The sequence below is a fragment of the Babylonia areolata genome, chromosome 12, assembly GCF_041734735.1.
Source record: "Babylonia areolata isolate BAREFJ2019XMU chromosome 12, ASM4173473v1, whole genome shotgun sequence".
In the NCBI taxonomy this organism is placed as follows: domain Eukaryota; kingdom Metazoa; phylum Mollusca; class Gastropoda; order Neogastropoda; family Buccinidae; genus Babylonia; species Babylonia areolata.
In genome coordinates, this window is record NC_134887.1 from 14,250,245 (window position 1) to 14,271,250 (window position 21,006).

The 21,006-nt window shown below is 43.8% G+C and overlaps 1 protein-coding gene across 1 annotated transcript in view; it reads left to right on the forward strand.

The window, feature by feature from the left end:
• The window catches only part of LOC143287839 (uncharacterized), a 127,366-nt gene that overhangs the window by 61,619 nt on the left and 44,741 nt on the right, over positions 1-21,006 (forward strand). Inside the window, exons 10-20 of the mRNA XM_076596078.1 lie at positions 2,772-2,926; positions 3,355-3,520; positions 6,695-6,778; positions 7,970-8,071; positions 8,809-8,889; positions 9,993-10,073; positions 11,176-11,256; positions 12,596-12,676; positions 17,548-17,628; positions 18,766-18,846; positions 20,165-20,245. Of these exons, the coding sequence (XP_076452193.1) occupies positions 2,772-2,926; positions 3,355-3,520; positions 6,695-6,778; positions 7,970-8,071; positions 8,809-8,889; positions 9,993-10,073; positions 11,176-11,256; positions 12,596-12,676; positions 17,548-17,628; positions 18,766-18,846; positions 20,165-20,245 (1,074 nt within the window). The remainder of the gene's footprint in view (positions 1-2,771; positions 2,927-3,354; positions 3,521-6,694; positions 6,779-7,969; positions 8,072-8,808; positions 8,890-9,992; positions 10,074-11,175; positions 11,257-12,595; positions 12,677-17,547; positions 17,629-18,765; positions 18,847-20,164; positions 20,246-21,006) is intronic.

Consider the following 21,006-nt stretch of genomic DNA (forward strand, 5'->3'; position numbering starts at 1 on the left):
TAGCGGGCCAAACGGGTTTCCTGCTTTTCTAGTGGCTTACAAAAAAATAAGTAAACCGAGCTTAGGAGTGTCCCACACTCAGGATGTGTTCATGCATGACAGTTGTGTGTGTGTGTGTATGTGTGTGTGTGCTTGTTTATCTGTTTCGTTCATTCTTTAGTTTAACGTCTTTTCACTGTCAGTGATATTAGACGAGGGAAGGAAAAAAATTGAGTGGGAGGAGGGGGATGGGGGGAATTACTGTGTAAAGTGAAAGTGTGTGTGTGTGTGTGTGTGTGTGTGTGCGTGAACATTATTGATTTAAGTTTTGATTAAAAAAATAAACAAAAAAATCATAACAATATAACATATTTCTAATGAAAAACTAACAACTATAACAGCGAACCAACTGGACTATTTAACAAGGAGTTGAAAAAGTCATACATTAGCAATGGACTGCTGAAGATCGTCAACACTGAAGATGATTTCAGTTCAGGGATTTTTTGAGACTTTAACATATCGCAAGTTGGTATATGATCGGCTGTTATGCGAGCACCACAGATGCAAGAAACATTACTGACATATTTTGTCCTAAAACAATTCATTTTCCATCTGCAGATTAGAGAAATGATTTGCCTCTTATGAAAATCATTGTGGTAATGTTTTCCCATGAAACCATACATTTTCTGTATGTTCGTATGTAACTCCGAGTTACCGGTGTGTTTTTCTTCAAACTGAAATTTTGACCATTGGACTTTTTCTACCATGGTGTAACATTCCTGTAGTGAAAGCGAAATATTTAAATCTAACTCCTTCGTGAAGCTTCTAGCTCCTTTTTTAGCCAGAATGTCAAAATGTTTATCTGTTTGCGTTTGTGTGTGTGATGAACTTAAACAAATTCATGTTCTCTCCAAATACTTCAAACTTTGTTTAAAACAGGAAACGTTCACTTCCATTCGTTCTGATTATAATCATGAATGTAATGCACGTGTGGGAATGACACAACAAGTATAAAGAAGTGAAAATTGTTTCCACAGTCAGGTTACTGTTACAGTTTTATTCCTCATTCCCAAAACGTAGTTACTGATTTTTAATTTGATATACATACTGATACACGTTTTTATCTGATATATGGCACAATGATTAATAGTCATCATTATTTTTTTTTATTGTTTTATTTCAAAAGTGACATAATTCTGCTTTATATGGACGTTACACTCAATCACACAGATTAATGGGAAATAAATATGAATGCAACCTGGGAAATATCTTACACGTCGAAAATATCAGTTTGAAATACGGCTCAAGGTGCAGAAAGGCTGCAGTGTTTTACACTCTGTGAACATCTTACACTGTCAACAGTCACCCCAGTGTTCACTTGTCAGTAAAAAGTAGAATCCCAGTGTCTTTCATTAATATTCATATTCAGCTCATGCACTTTCCGCAAAGAAAGTTTGCTGTGATATATTATTGAAAGGATGCGAATAAAGTCTAGATTTTATTCAGAGAATGATTTCCACAAAGGCTTTATCACTTACTTCATAATGTCCATGGACGACTGTTTAAAACATCAGATCCACTTGCACATACACAGGCATGGAATGGTCAGATCACTTGTTAATGTTGACTCGCGCTACGCCTGCTGCATCCTATGTTATCGTAATTATAATTATGTGAATGTGTCTCATATCTTCCCATTTCTAAATTGATAGATCAGTGTGATCATAGAAAAGAAACTATTTGTATCTGATGACAATGAGCGAGCATGTTTGGTAATTCCAACAAAGAGATTTTTTGTCATTCATGACATAGATATAAAGTGATTAGAGACGTTCGAACATGCTTTGATATCAGTCAGTGACTTTCGTAACCTGCACACTTGACGACTCACGGGGAAGACACGTCCGATCCGTCGGTCCAGAGTGATTGTCACGTGTATTCGGCAGTTTTGGTTACCATTTATCTAAACCGAAAAGTCATGATGAAGACAGAAAAAGTTTTTATTCAAAACGTTGAATCAATAGCACACACACACACACACACACACACAACACAGTAATTCCCCCCCCCCCCTCCCCCTCCTCCCACTCGATTTTTTTCCTTCCCTCGTCTAATATCACTTATAGTGAAAAGACGTTAATTTAAAGAACGAACACACACACACACATAGACACACACACACACACACACTCACAAACACTCACACACACACAGACACACACACACACTCACACACACAGACACACACACACACACTGACACACACACACACACACACACACACACACAAAAGAAGAAGAAGAAATGGTACAAAGGGATTAGTAGTATGCTGCTCATAAAGGTTGAATATTCATACAGCAGTAGAAACAGAGAACAGTCATAATATGTTGTTGCACGGGGTTGGGGGGGGGGGGGGGGGGTGTTGGTGGAGAGGGGGCTGGGAGGTGGGGGAGCTCTAAACCTGCCGTTGATGTTGTTAAGATCTGAGAAAAGAGGGTCAGTGTCGTCCTTTAAAACTGTATAAGATACGTGTGTCATCTTTGCCCGGTGCATGTCGTCACGCTTTCTGCCTACCAGACTGCCCACTTTTCGAGACAATTCCGGCACACACAGCCATAAATCAAAGCACTAGAAACAACAGAACATTGATACAGTGCTGTATTTCCCCTCTTCAATGCAGTTTGGATATTCTTTATATAGATTATTGGATATTGTAAATATTTCTCACAAAATTTACAAAAAATATATATTTGATACAGTGCACATTTTTGTATTTCTGTCTGTCTATGTAGATCTAGAGCTTCGTTTGTTTGGGGGAAGCGAGAAAGAGGGACGCGTGGAAGTGCGACTGCCTGACGGAGACTGGGGCGGCATTTGCCCCACGGAGTTTGACAACAGTGACGCCAGAGTCGTGTGTCGGCAGCTGAGGCTGGGCGACAGTGGACAGGTGAGGATGTCTGCCTGTCTGTCTCTCTGCCTGCCTGTCTGTCTGCCTGTCTGTCTCTCTGTTTGTCTGCTTGTCTGTTCTGTCTCACTGCCTGTCTACCTGTCTGTCTGTCTGTGTGTATGTCTGTCTGTATGTATGTATGTCTGTCTGTTTCACTTTCTCTCCTTTTCTCTCCACCTTTTTCTTTTGGTTGTTCTTTTGCTTTTGGTCTGACTAATTGAATTCCCTGTAAACGTTTCTTTCTTTCATTCTTTCTTTGATTCTCTCTTGCATTGTTCTGTCATGTTTTCCTCTCTTCATTCCTTTTCTTCCTTTTGCTCTGTTCTGTCATGTTTTCCTCTCTTCATTCCTTTTCTTCCTTTTGCTCCACTTCCTTCATCTTTCTCTCAATCACGGAAGTGCTGTGTGTCGATGTGAACAATCCACAGGTGATAGACAACGCGCCGCACGGGTCTCCGCCAGACCACATGTTTCTTGACCTGGTGTGGTGTCAGGGTACAGAGCAGAACATAGCACACTGCGATCATTGGGGCTGGCGGGAGGTCAGCAGTGACTGTCATCCTTCTGTTGCTGTCAGCGTCCGCTGCTCCGGTGGTGAGTCATCCAGCATGCTTCCAGTTTTATCTTTCAGCACTTCCACCCCCTTGTCTTATGGGAAAGAATATCTTTCATTGATTTTTGTAAACACGACAGATCTTAACTCCGGAAAGCGGAGTACGGTTACCTAAATGACGGCGGTAAGAACGGCTGTACATGGAAGATCCCACTCGTTGATTTGTACGGCAGGAAGAGGGAGATGACGCCACGGACAAAGTAGAAGTATGTGGTGAACCGCTGTAGCATCCCAGATTGTCCCCCACCTGGAAACGTCGCCGGGGGACAAACTGACCGCTGGAAATGTCCCCCGGGGACTTTCTCACCGTTCATAATGCCCCCTGCGGACATTGTTAGCGGCCAAAATGTCCCCTCTCTTGGCTTTTAGCCTCGTTCTGAAATGTCCCCCTTACCCTGAAAATGTCCCCCGCCACCCCCCATGTATCCCGTAACGTCCCCTTTGCCAAAAATGCCCCGCTCCCTCTGTGTGTGTAATTGTAAGTGTAGGAGGTGGGGGGATGTCTGTGAGTCTGATTATAATGACCTATATTTCTGTGTCTGTGTCTGTTTTCTTGTTTAAAGCCAGCATATAAGTTGGTGTATAAGTGTATACATCCAGTTGTATGCCGTACAAACATTGGGTTCATGCTTTTGAATATAACAAGTATTTTTACACGCACGCTCATATGTGTGTGTGTGTGTGTGTGTGTGTGTGAGAGGGGCCGAGGAGCGTGCGAATGTGTGTCTGTATCCATATACGCACGTGCGTGTAGGTATATTTGAAAGTTATTTAAGTGATAAAAAACATTTTTCAATGCAAAATCTTTGGTATATATTCCCTGAGTATTCCCTGTCTTTCTGTCAGCGTGATAATGCCACTGGGTAAAATACTCTGAACATGCCTCAGATGACAAAACTGAAGAGATTATATGGGAGAGAGACAGAGACAGACAGAGAGAGGGACAGACAGAAAGAGAGACATATGTGTATATGTGTTAGTGACTTGAAAATATTGAAATAACCGTTTGAAAACAAACAAAATTTTATGACATAACACGGACATAAACATTTAAGGGAGAAACAAACATGAAAAATTTTCATGTCCTCAATAAAACAATGAATAATCGAATTGTTGCCACATCAGACCACAAAATAAAATAACAATAACAATTAAAAAAAAATACAACAACTAAAAAATATGAATTGTCTCTGTGGTTCAAAATATCTCTTCGTATTGTGCAGAGGTCAGCATGCACACGCACGACCTACACCAATATATGTACAGACTCATGCATATGGGCGCGCACACACACACACACACACACACACACACACACACACACACATACTTCATCAGCTGTTGCTGCTGCTGTTGATGATGATGATGATGTGTGTGTGGTGTGCGTGTGGTGTGTGTGTGTGTGTGTGTTTATGCGCGCGTGCCACACACTGTGATTTTCGCGTCGTCAGTTGTACCTTGCACTGGTGCTGCCCCCACACCTCACTCTAACCCCCCCCCCATGCCCTCTCCCCCCCCCCCACACACACACACCCCACCCCCTCCCCCTCCATGTGCAGATGACATTGGGAGGGAAAGGAAAGGGAGATCGGGGAGGGGAAGGTGGTGAGGGTGGCTCCATGGATGTTCATTTTCTCGCGGTCTTGTCACAGACACATGAATAGCATATGCTTCATTCATTATATATATATATATATATATATATATATATATATATATATATATATATATATATATATGTATGATTTTTCAAGTCTGTCATGCGCTTTTCCTGTCCATCTGAAGCACTTTGCACGGAGCACAAGACATGCAGGTGCTGGATTTATCGACCAGGCAGTGTATGAATGGCAGATATCCTTAGTGATGACAGCGGTATCGTTAAGTGTTGATGATGATGATATGGATACCTATAAAGCGCCTATACTTGGTTGGAGATCAAAGCTCTAAGTGCTTTACATCACGGGTTCATTTCCACAACTGGCTGCCTACCAGGGTAGAGCCGACTGACGGCTGCCACTGGGCGCTCATCATTCGTCGAGTTTTGGTCTTCCCTCACTCCCTCCCCCTTCCTCGTCAATGTGGTCCTCACTCCCTCCCTCATCCTCCCTCATCAGTGTGGTCATCCCTCCCTCATCCTTCCACATCAGTGTGGTCCTCCCTCATCCTTCCAGATGAATGTGGTCCTCACTCCCTCATCCTCCCTCATCAATATGATCGTCACTCCCTCATCCTCCCTCATCAGTGTGGTCCTCCGTCCCTCATCCTCCCTCATCAATGTGGTCCTTCCTCATCCTCCTCATCAATATGGTCGTCACTCCCTCATCCTCCCTCATCAATGTGGTCCTCCTCATCCTCCCTCATCAATATGGTTCTCACTCCCTCCCTCATCCTCCCTCATCAGTGTGGTCCCCCTCCCTCATCCTTCCCTCATCAGTGTGGTCCTCCCTCATCCTCCCTCATCAGTGTGGTCCTCCCTCCCTCATCCTCCCTCATCAATATGATCCTCCTTCATCAGTGTGGTCCTCCCTCCCTCATCCTCCCTCCCTCATCCTCCCTCATCAATATGGTCCTCCCTCATCCTCCCTCATCAGTATGGTCCTCCCTCATCAATATGGTCGTCACTCCCTCATCCTCCCTCATCACTGTGGTCCCCCATCCCTCATCCTCCCTCATCAATGTGGTCCTCCCTCATCAGAGTGGTCCTCCCTCCCTCATCCTCCCTCCCTCATCAATATGGTCCTCCCTCATCCTCCCTCATCACTGTGGTCCCCCATCCCTCATCCTCCCTCATCAGTGTGGTCCTTCCCTCCCTCATCTTCCCTCATCAATGTGGTTCTCCCTCCCTCATCCTCCCTCATCAGTGTGGTCCCCCCTCCCTCATCCTCATCAATATGGTCCTCCCTCCCTCATCCTCCCTCATCAATGTGGTCGTCACTCCCTCATCCTCCGTGTGTGTGTGTGTGTGGGTGTATGTGTGTGTGTGTGTGTGTGTGTGTGTGTGTGTGAATGATTACTTTTAAAAGGCATTGCCTACCAGTGTAAGTTGTCAACATTTACTTTGCGGTCCACTTCCATCCAGTTTCTTAGGTTACCATATCAAATGAATCATGTGATGAATTATGACGCCAGTTACTGTAGACTGTTCTCTCTTTCAGAAATCCCTGCTGGTGGTAGTCTGGACTGTTCTGATGGCAGCAACCAGTGTGTGACCACTGCTGTGTGTGAATCCAACACCTGTAGTGAGTACACACACACACACACACACACACACACGCACGCACGCACGCACGCGCACACAAACACACGCACACATACATGAGAACACACGCACAAACACACACACACACACAACACAGACAGAATCACAGACACAGACAGACAGGCAGATACAAACACCCCTCTCCCTCCACCTTGGAAATGGATTGGATGAGTGGATGCTTTTTTTTTTTGCTTTTTTTTTTAATTTTTTTTTTTTTTACTCACTTGTGTAAACAAAGTGAGTATGTTTTAACCCGGTGTTCGGTTGTCTCTGTGTGTGTGTCTGTGTGTCCGTGGTAAACTTGACATTTTCTCTGCAACTACTTTGTCAGTTGACACCAAATTTGGCATAAAAATAGGAAAAATTCAGTTCTTTCCAGTCATCTTGTTTAAAACAATATTGCGCCTCGGGGATGGGCACAAAAAATAAAGAATGAAGCCTAATTATATGCAAACTGCATTTACTGTTATATTTTTTGTATTCTCTAAACTTGGCACTTTGATCTGATATTCTGACCCAACAGCTAGAGCAGTCATTATTATTATTTTTTGTTCAAACAGGAACTTCTTTTGCTAAGCATGGAAGTTTTATTTATTTTGCAAACGTTTTGGTGCAGATAGTAAAAAAGGGAAATTACTCTGTAATGCTAGGGGAGTTAATTTGCTTTAAACTGATCTTTCTCATCTTAAACATTACATTTTGAAATTATACTCAATACATAAAAAGCTTGGATCTTTTTTTAAAGTGCATCACAAGTGAATCTTGAAGGCCTTGCCTCTCTTGTTTTTGTTGTAATTGAGCATGAATGTTAAGCTGGACACACGCTCTACAGCAGTCTTGAGCCTAAGGACACACATAGCGTGCTATCAAGCACATGAATCCATTTCGTCACATATAAGACTATCAGTCATTGTGATCTTTGCTTACAACAACACCAAATTATTAAAGTTGAGATAACTGCCACAGGTAAAGTTAGAACAAGTTCAATGAGATAATCAAGCTGATGTAAGCACATTATTATAAAGGACACCTATGCTTCATATAATTATTAAAAGCTCTATAAATTTAGGGTACACTACAATCCACAATGATAAACACTACTCTTTACCTTTCCGTTCCAAATGCAGTGACTGTACAAGTAAATAATATGTCCATGTTGACGTGTTGACAGAAACCAAAGTGGGACAGACATGTCCAGGTTCCAACTTCACCCATTGTACTGCTGACACAGAGTGTGTTAAAACACGCACTGGCAGTAACATCTTTCAGTGCCGTAAGTGTGTGTGTGTGTTCTGTGTGTGTGTGAGGGTGTGTCTGTGTGTCGGGGGAGGGGGGGGGGGGTATGGATTGGGGAGACTGCATGTTCGTGTCTTTTTCTGTGTGAGTAAGTGTACATGTATTTGTGAGTATTTGTGTATGTATGGGGGCGGATGGGGCTGCGTGTTTGTGTGTATGTATTGTATTGTATTGTTTTGTATTGGATTGTATTTCTCTTTTTGTTACAACAGATTTCTCTGTGTGAAATTTGGGCTGCTCTCCACAGGGAGAGCGCGTCACTACACTACAGCGCCGACCCCCCCCCACACCCCCCGCCTTTTTTTTTTTTTTTCCTGCGTGCAGTTTTATTTGTTTTTCCTATCGAAGTGGATTTTTTTTACAGAATTTTGCCAGGAAAAACCCTTTTGTTGCCGTAGTTTCTGCTACGTGCGCTTAGTGCATGCTACACATGGGACCTCGGTTTATCGTCTCATCCGAATGACTAGCACCCAGACCACCACTCAAGGTCTAGTGGAGGGGGAGAAAATATCGCCGGCTGAGCTGTGATTCGAACCAGCGCACTCAGATTCTCTCGCTTCCTAGGCGGACGCGTTTAAAAGGCAATGCCCACCAGAGTTAGCACTCAACGTTTTCTTTGAGGTACCCTTCTGGTTACATAAGTGCTGTATTAACTAAATGAAGCAATGATTTATCCCTCAGCAACAGTATGCTGTTCTCTGTGTTTTTTTTCAGGAATCTCTGCTGGTAGCAATGTGAACTGTGATGGTGACAACGAATGTGTTACCACTGCTGCGTGTGAATCAAACACCTGTAGTAAGTACACAAATTCACACACACACACACACACACAAACACACATATACGCACGCACACACACACACACACACACACACACAGAAATACACGCACACGCACACACACACACACAAACACTCACACGCACACACACACTCACACTCACACAAACATTACATTCTTCATTCTTCTAACATTGTGAAAGGCCATTGAAAGTTAGGGTAACTGACGAAGTCATCAATTCTATATTTCAGGGTGGTTAACACAGATCTTCCGGGTTCAGTGGCGGTGCAGATGGGTAATATGTCCATGTTGACGTGTTGACAGAAACCAAAGTGGGACAGACATGTCCAGGTTCCAACTTCACCCATTGTACTGCTGACACACAGTGTGTTCAAACACGCACTGGCGGTAACACCTTTCAGTGCCGTAAGTGTGTGTTGTGTGTGCAAGTGTGTGTGTGTGTCGGGGTATGGATTGGGGAGATTGCATGTTCGTGTGTTTTTCTGTGTAAGTGTATATGTGTTTGTGAGTATTTGTGTATGTATGGGGGCGGATGGGGCTGCGTGTTTGTGTGTATGTATTGCATTGTATTGTTTTGTATTGTATTGTATTTCTCTTTTTGTTACAACAGATTTCTCTGTGTGAAATTCGGGCTGCTCTCACCAGGGAGAGCGCGTCGCTACACTACAGCGCCACCCCCCTTTTTTTTCTTCTTTTTTTTCGTGCAGTTTTATTTGTTTTTCCTATCGAAGTGGATTTTTTTTACAGAATTTTGCCAGGAAAAACCCTTTTGTTACCGTACTTTCTGCTACGTGCGCTTAGTGCATGCTACACATGGGACCTCGGTTTATCGTCTCATCCGAATGACTAGCACCCAGACCACCACTCAAGGTCTAGTGGAGGGGGAGAAAATATCGCCGGCTGAGCTGTGATTCGAACCAGCGCACTCAGATTCTCTCGCTTCCTAGGCGGACGCGTTTAAAAGGCAATGCCCACCAGAGTTAGCACTCAACGTTTTCTTTGAGGTACCCTTCTGGTTACATAAGTGCTGTATTAACTAAATGAAGCAATGATTTATCCCTCAGCAACAGTATGCTGTTCTCTGTGTTTTTTTTCAGGAATCTCTGCTGGTAGCAATGTGAACTGTGATGGTGACAACGAATGTGTTACCACTGCTGCGTGTGAATCAAACACCTGTAGTAAGTACACAAATTCACACACACACACACACACACAAACACACATATACGCACACACACACACACACACACACACACAGAAATACACGCACACGCACACACACACACACACAAACACTCACACGCACACACACACTCACACTCACACAAACATTACATTCTTCATTCTTCTAACATTGTGAAAGGCCATTGAAAGTTAGGGTAACTGACGAAGTCATCAATTCTATATTTCAGGGTGGTTAACACAGATCTTCCGGGTTCAGTGGCGGTGCAGATGGGTAATATGTCCATGTTGACGTGTTGACAGAAACCAAAGTGGGACAGACATGTCCAGGTTCCAACTTCACCCATTGTACTGCTGACACACAGTGTGTTCAAACACGCACTGGCGGTAACACCTTTCAGTGCCGTAAGTGTGTGTTGTGTGTGCAAGTGTGTGTGTGTGTCGGGGTATGGATTGGGGAGATTGCATGTTCGTGTGTTTTTCTGTGTAAGTGTATATGTGTTTGTGAGTATTTGTGTATGTATGGGGGCGGATGGGGCTGCGTGTTTGTGTGTATGTATTGCATTGTATTGTTTTGTATTGTATTGTATTTCTCTTTTTGTTACAACAGATTTCTCTGTGTGAAATTCGGGCTGCTCTCACCAGGGAGAGCGCGTCGCTACACTACAGCGCCACCCCCCTTTTTTTTCTTCTTTTTTTTCGTGCAGTTTTATTTGTTTTTCCTATCGAAGTGGATTTTTTTTACAGAATTTTGCCAGGAAAAACCCTTTTGTTGCCGTAGTTTCTGCTACGTGCGCTTAGTGCATGCTACACATGGGACCTCGGTTTATCGTCTCATCCGAATGACTAGCACCCAGACCACCACTCAAGGTCTAGTGGAGGGGGAGAAAATATCGCCGGCTGAGCTGTGATTCGAACCAGCGCACTCAGATTCTCTCGCTTCCTAGGCGGACGCGTTTAAAAGGCAATGCCCACCAGAGTTAGTTGTCAACGTTTTCTTTGAGGTACCCTTCGCCTGGTTACATAAGTGCTGTATTAACTAAATGAAGTAATGATTTTTCCCTCAGCACTAGTAACCTGTTCTCTGTGTTTTTTCAGGAATCTCTGCTGGTAGCAATGTGAACTGTGATGGTGACAACGAATGTGTTACCACTGCTGCGTGTGAATCAAACACCTGTAGTAAGTACACAAATTCACACACACACACACACACACACACACACATACACACAAACACATGGACACACACACATACACACAAACACTCACACTCAAACTCACACTGACACTCACAAACACATTCTTCATTCTTCTAACATTGAGAAAGGCCATTGAAAGTTAGGGTAACTGACGAAGTCATCAATTCTATATTTCAAGGTGGTTAACACAGATCTTCCTGGTTCAGTGGCGGTACAGATGGGTAATATGTCCATGTTGACGTGTTGACAGAAACCAAAGTGGGACAGACATGTCCAGGTTCCAACTTCACCCATTGTACTGCTGACACACAGTGTGTTAAAACACGCACTGGCGGTAACACCTTTCAGTGCCGTAAGTGTGTGTTGTGTGTGTGTGTGCAAGTGTGTGTGTGTGTCGGGGTTGGGTGGGTGGGGGTATGGATTGGGGAGACTGCATGTTCGTGTGTTTTTCTGTGTGAGTAAGTGTATATGTGTTTGTGAGTATTTGTGTATGTATGGGGGCGGATGGGGCTGCGTGTTTGTGTGTATGTATTGCATTGTATTGTTTTGTATTGTATTGTATTGTATTTCTCTTTTTGTTACAACAGATTTCTCTGTGTGAAATTCGGTCTGCTCTCCCCAGGGAGAGCGCGTCGCTACACTACAGCGCCACCCCCACCCACCACCCCCCTCCACGCCCCCCACCCCTCTTTTTTTTCCTTTTTTTTTTGCTCTGTGCAGTTTTATTTGTTCTTTCTATAGAAGTTGATTTTTCTACAGAATTTTGCCAGGAAAAACCCCTTTCTTGCCGTAGGTTCTGCTACGTGCGCTTAGTGCATGCTGCACACGGGACCTCGGTTTATCGTCTCATCAGAATGACAAGCGTCCAGACCACCACTCAAGGTCTAGTGGAGGGGGAGAAAATATCGTCGGCTGAGCTGTGATTCGAACCAGCGCACTCAGATTCTCTCGCTTCCTAGGCAGACGCGTTACCTCTAGGCCGTCACACCATATATGATAATTGCGTGCGTGTGTGTGCGTTCGCGCTCGTGTGTGTTTGTCTGTATTTTTGTGTTTTTGTGTATGTATGTGTTTGTGTGTGTGTGTGTTCCTTTTAGGTTGATGTGTATTTATTTTAAGTGTATGTGCATCTGTATTTCTGAGTGTGTATTTGTGTTTCTCTCTATGTGTGAATACATTTAAAAGGCAATGCCCACTAGAGTTAGTTGTCAACGTTTTCTTTGAGGTACCCTTCACCTGGTTACATAAGTGCTGTATTAACTAAATGAAGCAATGATTTATCCGTCAGCAACAGTATGCTGTTCTCTGTGTTTTTTCAGGAATCTCTGCTGGTAGCAATGTGAACTGTGATGGTGACAACGAATGTGTTACCACTGCTGCGTGTGAATCAAACACCTGTAGTAAGTACACAAATTCACACACACACACACACACACATAAGCACACGGACACACACACACACACACACACAAACACTCAAACTCACACTCACACTCGCAAACACATTACATTCTTCATTCTTCTAACATTGAGAAAGGCCATTGAAAGTTAGGGTAACTGACGAAGTCATCAATTCTATATTTCAAGGTGGTTAACACAGATCTTCCTGGTTCAGTGGCAGTACAGATGGGTAATATGTCCATGTTGACGTGTTGACAGAAACCAAAGTGGGACAGACATGTCCAGGTTCCAACTTCACCCATTGTACTGCTGACACACAGTGTGTTAAAACACGCACTGGTGGTAACACCTTTCAGTGCCGTAAGTGTGTGTTGTGTGTGTGTGTCGGGGGTGGGTGGGTGGGGGTATGGATTGGGGTGACTGCATGTTCGTGTGTTTTTCTGTGTGAGTAAGTGTATATGTGTTTGTGACTATTTGTGTATGTATGGGGGTGGATGGGGCTGCATGTTTGTGTGTATGTATTGTTTTGTTTTGTATTGTGTTGTATTTCTCTTTTTGTTACAACAGATTTCTCTGTGTGAAATTCGGGCTCCTCTGACCAGGGAGAGCGCGTCGCTACACTACAGCGCCACCCCCTTTTTTTTCTTTTTTTTCGTTCATTTTTTTTTGTTTTTCCTATCGAAGTGTATTTTTCTCCAGAATTTTGCCAGGAGAAACCCTTTTGTTGCCGTAGGTTCTGCTACGTCTGCTTAGTGCATGCTGCACACGGAACCTCGGTTTATCGTCTCATCCCTCTGACTAGCGTCCAGACCACCACTCAGGGTCTAGTGGAGGGGGAGAAAATATCGCCGGCTGAGCTGTGATTCGAACCAGCGCACTCAGATTCTGTCGCTTCCTACGCGGACGCATTACCTCTAGGTGTCACACCATGTATGATAATTGTGTGCGTGTATGTGCGTGCGTGCGCCTGTGTGTTTGTATGTGTGTGTTTGTGTGTGTTCCTTTTATGTTTATGTGTATTTATTTTAAGTGTATGTGCATCTGTATTTCTGAGTGTGTGTTTGTGTTTCTCTCTATATGTGAATACATTTAAAAGGCAATGCCCACCAGAGTTAGTTGTCAACGTTTTCTTTGAGGTACCCTTCTCCTGGTTACATAAGTGCTGTATTAACTAAATGGGCAATATTAACATTTTTACCTGTGCACTCTTCGATGTTGAAGTGAGAAATCAAATCCACCCGAATGGGTATACCGGCTTGTGACATTGTGCACCATCTCTGGTTCGACATTCTTATATTATAATTAACATTTTTACCCGTCTGCAGTACAAAACATACGTGAGAAAGTCCAAAACGGGTGAAAATGTTAATTATATGTATAAGTTTGTCGACTATAGTAGACGATTTTAAAACGAACTTGTCGAGATTAGAAAGGTGTCTAAAATACCGGCTTGTGACAATTGAAGTTGTGCACCATCTCGAGTTCGACATTCTTATATTATAATTAACATTTTTACCCGTCTGCAGTACAAACCATACGTGAGAAAGTCCAAAACGGGTGAAAATGTTAATTATATATATAAGTTTGTCGACTATAGTAGACGATTTTAAAACGAACTTGTGGAGATTAGAAAGGTGTCTTAAAAGGGATGCTTTTTGGGGCATTCCATGCACCTAGCAAGGGGCTTGGAAAGAATGGGGGATACGCAAAGTGAAAGAAAAAATGTGACCCATGGGTCAGTTCGAACTTACCCGTCTGTGTTATAAAACATACATGAAAACAATTAAGACGGGAGTGTGTATATATACACAAGTTTGGGTCAGTACTCGTAATAAAACTTGTCTCGATTCTAAATGCCGGTATGTCTGAGTTCGTGGGGCATTCCATGCATCAAGCAATGGGCTTGAAATAGAAAAATTCGTAAAGAAATCAGGACTGCTTGTCACTGTCATATCTCCAGGAGCGGACATGCACGAACGGGACGTATAAGGCAGTTCGATCGAAAGCGGTCAGTGTACGCGATCGCCAGGTTATTTAAAGTGAAGACGGAATGAACTGTACCATGCTTCGCGAGAGGATGAAAACAGAGTGGGGGACGAGACAATAGGTTGTGATCCTAACATGAACATGACTGAAAATAATAAAACAGCTTGCATGAAACACCGTCGCGTGTGTGCGACGTCAAAAGAGTGACGGCAGTCTCCTGTGGTGGGTCCGTTCTTTTCGGCCTGTTTCGTTGTACGTCCTTGCTCGGTTCTGACAGCACTGACCAGGTACACGTGGAAACCGCACACCATTCCCTGTATTACAGTGCTCAAATGCGTTGCACAGAGGACTTCACATTAAAAAATGAGCGGGACTGGTGGAACTGACCTTCCTTAACAACGTGCTGTGCAGAAAAGTCACTAACCGAAATAGGAAAGTGCATTTTAACGGCCGAGTCAGTGTCCGTGCTGAACTTAACCATTTCAATTGGACAGCTGCACGTCCCTTTCTTGTCAGTGATGCTTTGGCCGGCTGTGAATGTTCAAGTCAGCGATTTCACATGTGTGTGTGTGTGTGTGTGTGCCGGTGTGTGTGTGTGTGTGTGTGTGTGTGTGTGTTGAGAACTTCATTTCGTGATTGTCCGTGGTGTGTGTTAGACAGCTTGTTTCCTCGACAGCACGCGTCACCGGCATACGTGTGTGCTGTGTCCTGTGTTGCATGTCAGTGCGCTCCTGGCCTTCCGTGGAGAAATGAGGGCGAGACATAAAATATTTAGCTCCACAGATGGCCATTCTTTCTGTACGCACACAGTTGTTCATGTTACGTTCAGAACCCATCAGTTGTCTAGTCCTCCACTCTTCTTTTCATCCTCCCGCTGAAACACGGTGCAGTTCATTCCGTCGTCTTCACTTCAAGCATAAGATTGTCAGTGCACAGTAACCCCTTTCCTACGTCCCCTTCGTGCACATCCACTTCGACAGACAGGACAGGTCGTGCATGTACAATCACAACATTCCTTCAACATGTGTCTGGCAGTGTACAGTGACAGGTTCATTCCGTGTTTGCCAGTGTGTCCGTATAGTTGCCGGGGCTCAGGCTGACTTCATTCCGTGACTTATGATGTTGTGCGAGCCAGTGTACACTCACAAGTTCATTCCGTGATAATGTGTGTAGGGTTGACAACTTCTGGTTCCGGGATTGTGTGTGTAGGCACTGACAACTGACTTCATTTCGTGGCGCACCAAACCACGAAATGAAGTAAGGTGTCAGTGCCTACACACACAATCCCTGAACCTGGACACAGCACACACGTATGTGACGCGTGCTGTCGAGGAAACAAGTTGTCTAACACACACCACGGACAATCACGGAATGAAGTTCTCAACACACACACACACACACACACCGGCACACACACACACACACACACCGGCACACACACACACACACACACGTGAAATCGCTGACTTGAACATTCACAGCCGGCCAAAGCATCACTGACGAGAAAGGGACATCCAGCTGTCCAATTGAAACGGTTAAGTTCAGCACGGACACTGACTCGGCCGTTAAAATGCACTTTCCTATTTCGGTATGTGACTTTTCTGCACAGCACGTTGTTAAGGAAGCTCAGTTCCATCAGTCCCGCTCATTTTTTAATGTGAAGTCCTCTGTGCAACGCATTTGAGCACTGCAATACAGGGAATGGTGTGCGGTTTCCACGTGTACCCGGTCAGTGCTGTCGGAACCGATACAGCAAGGACGTACAACGAAACAGGCCGAAAAAAACGGACCCACCACAGGAGACTGCCGTCACTCTTCTGACATCGCACACTCGTGAGTGTTTCATGTAAGCTGTTTTATTACTTTCAGTCATGTTCATGTTAGGATCAGAACCTATTGTCTCGTCCCCCACTCTGTTTTCATCCTCTCACGAAGCATGGTACAGTTCATTCTGTCTTCACTTAAGATAACCTGGCGATCGCGTTCACTGACCGCTTTCGATCGAACTGCCTTATACGTCCCATTCGTGCATGTCCGCTCCTGGAGATATGATAGCGACAAGCAGTCCTGATTTCTTTACGAATTTTTCTATTTCAAGCCCATTGCTTGATGCATGGAATGCCCCACGAACTCGGACATACCGGCGTTTAGAATCGAGACAAGTTTCATTACGAGTACTGACCCAAACATGTGTATATATACACACTCCCGTCTTAATCGTTTTCATGTATGTTTTGTACCACAGACGGGTAAGTTCGAACTGACCCATGGGTCACATTTTTTCTTTCACTTTGCGTATCCCCCATTCTTTCCAAGCCCCTTGCTAGGTGCATGGAATGCCCCAAAAAGCATCCCTTTTTAGACACCTTTCTAATCTCCACAAGTTCGTTTTAAAATCGTCTACTATAGTCGACAAACTTATATATATAATTAACATTTTCACCCGTTTTGGACTTTCTCACGTATGGTTTGTACTGCAGACGGGTAAAAATGTTAATTATAATATAAGAATGTCGAACTAGAGATGGTGCACAACTTCGTAACAAGCCCGGGTATTTTAGACACCTTTCTAATCTCGACAAGTTCGTTTTAAAATCCTCAACTATATTCGACAAACTTATATATATAATTAACATTTTCATCCGTTTTGGACTTTCTCACGTATGGTTTGTACTGCAGACGGGTAAAAATGTTAATTATAATATAAGAATGTCGAACCAGAGATGGTGCACAACTTTGTCACCAGCCGGTATACCCATTTGGGTAGATTTGATTTCTGACTTCGACACCGAAGAGTGCACGGGTAAAAATGTTAATATTGCCACTAAATGAAGTAAAGATTTATCCCTCAGCAACAGTATCCTGTTCTCTGTGTTTTTTTCAGGAATCTCTGCTGGTAGCAATGTGAACTGTGATGGTGACAACGAATGTGTTACCACTGCTGCGTGTGAATCAAACACCTGTAGTAAGTACACAAATTCACACACAGACACACACACACACACACACACATAAACACACACACAAACACTCACACTCAAACTCACAAACACATTACATTCTTCATTCTTCTAACATTGAGAAAGGCCATTGAAAGTTAGGGTAAAGGTGGTTAACACAGATCTTCCTGGTTCAGTGGCGGTACAGATGGGTAATATGTCCATGTTGACGTGTTGACAGAAACCAAAGTGGGACAGACATGTCCAGGTTCCAACTTCACCCATTGTACTGCTGACACACAGTGTGTTAAAACACGCACTGGTGGTAACACCTTTCAGTGCCGTAAGTGTGTGTTGTGAGTAAGTGTATATGTGTTTGTGACTATTTGTGTATGTATGGGGGTGGATGGGGCTGCGTGTTTGTGTGTATGTATTGTATTGTTTTGTTTTGTATTGTGTTGTATTTCTCTTTTTGTTACAACAGATTTCTCTGTGTGAAATTCGGGCTCCTCTGACCAGGGAGAGCGCGTCGCTACACTACAGCGCCACCCCCTTTTTTTTCTTTTTTTTTCGTTCAGTTTTATTTGTTTTTCCTATCGAAGTGCATTTTTCTCCAGAATTTTGCCAGGAGAAACCCTTTTGTTGCCGTAGGTTCTGCTACGTGCGCTTAGTGCATGCTGCACACGGGACCTTGGTTTATCGTCTCATCCCTCTGACTAGCGTCCAGACCACCACTCAGGGTCTAGTGGAGGGGGAGAAAATATCGCCGGCTGAGCTGTGATTCGAACCAGTGCACTCAGATTCTGTCGCTTCCTACGCGGACGCATTGCCTCTAGGTGTCACACCATGTATCATAATTGTGTGCGTGTGTGTGCGTGCGTGCGCCTGTGTGTTTGTGTGTGTGTGTGTGTGTGTGTGTGTGTGTGTGTGTTCCTTTTATGTTTATGTGTATTTATTTTAAGTGTATATGCATCTGTATTTCTCAGTGTGTGTTTGTGTTTCTCTCTATGTGTGAATACATTTAAAAGGCAATGGCCACCAGAGTTAGTTGTCATCGTTTTCCTTGAGGTACCCTTCGCCTGGTTACATAAGTGCTGTATTAACTAAATGAAGCAATGATTTATCCATCAGCAACAGTATGCTTTTCTCTGTGTTTTTTTCAGGAATCTCTGCTGGTGGCAATGTGAACTGTGAAGGTGACAACGAATGTGTTACCACTGCTGCGTGTGAATCAAACACCTGTAGTAAGTACACAAATTCACACACACACACACACACACATAAACACACGGACACACACACACAATCGCACTCAAAGTCACACTGACACTCACAAACACATTACATTCTTCATTCTTCTAACATTGAGAAAGGGCATTGAAAGTTAGGGTAACTGACGAAGTCATCAATTCTATATTTCAAGGTGGTTAACACAGATCTTCCTGGTTCAGTAGCGGTACAGATGGGTAATATGTCCATGTTGACGTGTTGACAGAAACCAAAGTGGGACAGACATGTCCAGGTTCCAACTTCACCCATTGTACTGCTGACACACAGTGTGTTAAAACACGCACTGGCGGTAACACCTTTCAGTGCCGTAAGTGTGTGTGTGTGTGCAAGTGTGTGTGTGTGTCGGGGGTGGGTGGGTGGGGGTATGGATTGGGAGACTGCATGTTCGTGTGTTTTTCTGTGTGAGTAAGTGTATATGTGTTTGTGAGTATTTGTGTATGTATGGGGGCGGATGGGGCTGCGTGTTTGTGTGTATGTATTGCATTGTATTGTTTTGTATTGTATTGTATTGTATTTCTCTTTTTGTTACAACAGATTTCTCTGTGTGAAATTCGGTCTGCTCTCACCAGGGAGAGCGCGTCGCTACACTACAGCGCCACCCCCACCCCCCACCCCCCTCCACGCCCCCCACCCCTCTTTTTTTTCCTTTTTTTTTGTCTCCGTGCAGTTTTATTTGTTCTTTCTATAGAAGTTGATTTTTCTACAGAATTTTGCCAGGAAAAACCCCTTTCTTGCCGTAGGTTCTGCTACATGCGCTTAGTGCATGCTGCACACGGGACCTCGGTTTATCGTCTCATCAGAATGACAAGCGTCCAGACCACCACTCAAGGTCTAGTGGAGGGGGAGAAAATATCGTCGGCTGAGCTGTGATTCGAACCAGCGCACTCAGATTCTCTCGCTTCCTAGGCGGACGCGTTACCTCTAGGCCGTCACACCATATATGATAATTGCGTGTGTGTGTGTGCGTTCGCGCTCGTGTGTGTTTGTCTGTATTTTTGTGTTTTTGTGTATGTATGTGTTTGTGTGTGTGTGTGTGTGTGTTCCTTTTAGGTTGATGTGTATTTATTTTAAGTGTATGTGCATCTGTATTTCAGAGTGTGTGTTTGTGTTTCTCTCTATGTGTGAATACATTTAAAAGGCAATGCCCACTAGAGTTAGTTGTCAACGTTTTCTTTGAGGTACCCTTCACCTGGTTACCCAAGTGCTGTATTAACTAAATGAAGCAATGATTTATCCGTCAGCAACAGTATGCTGTTCTCTGTGTTTTTTCAGGAATCTCTGCTGGTAGCAATGTGAACTGTGATGGTGACAACGAATGTGTTACCACTGCTGCGTGTGAATCAAACACCTGTAGTAAGTATACAAATTCACACATACACACACACACACACACACACACACATAAACACACGGACACACACACACACACACAAACACTCACACTCAAACTCACACTCACACTCGCAAACACATTACATTCTTCATTCTTCTAACATTGAGAAAGGCCATTGAAAGTTAGGGTAACTGACGAAGTCATCAATTCTATATTTCAAGGTGGTTAACACAGATCTTCCTGGTTCAGTGGCGGTACAGATGGGTAATATGTCCATGTTGACGTGTTGACAGAAACCAAAGTGGGACAGACATGTCCAGGTTCCAACTTCACCCATTGTACTGCTGACACACAGTGTGTTAAAACACGCACTGGCGGTAACACCTTTCAGTGCCGTAAGTGTGTGTTGTGTGTGTGTGTGCAAGTGTGTGTGTGTGTCGGGGGTGGGTGGGTGGGGGTATGGATTGGGGAGACTGCATGTTCGTGTGTTTTTCTGTGTGAGTAAGTGTATATGTGTTTGTGAGTATTTGTGTATGTATGGGGGCGGATGGGGCTGCGTGTTTGTGTGTATGTATTGCATTGTATTGTTTTGTATTGTATTGTATTGTATTTCTCTTTTTGTTACAACAGATTTCTCTGTGTGAAATTCGGTCTGCTCTCCCCAGGGAGAGCGCGTCGCTACACTACAGCGCCACCCCCACCCACCCCTCTTTTTTTTCCTTTTTTTTTTTTTTGCTCTGTGCAGTTTTATTTGTTCTTTCTATAGAAGTTGATTTTTCTA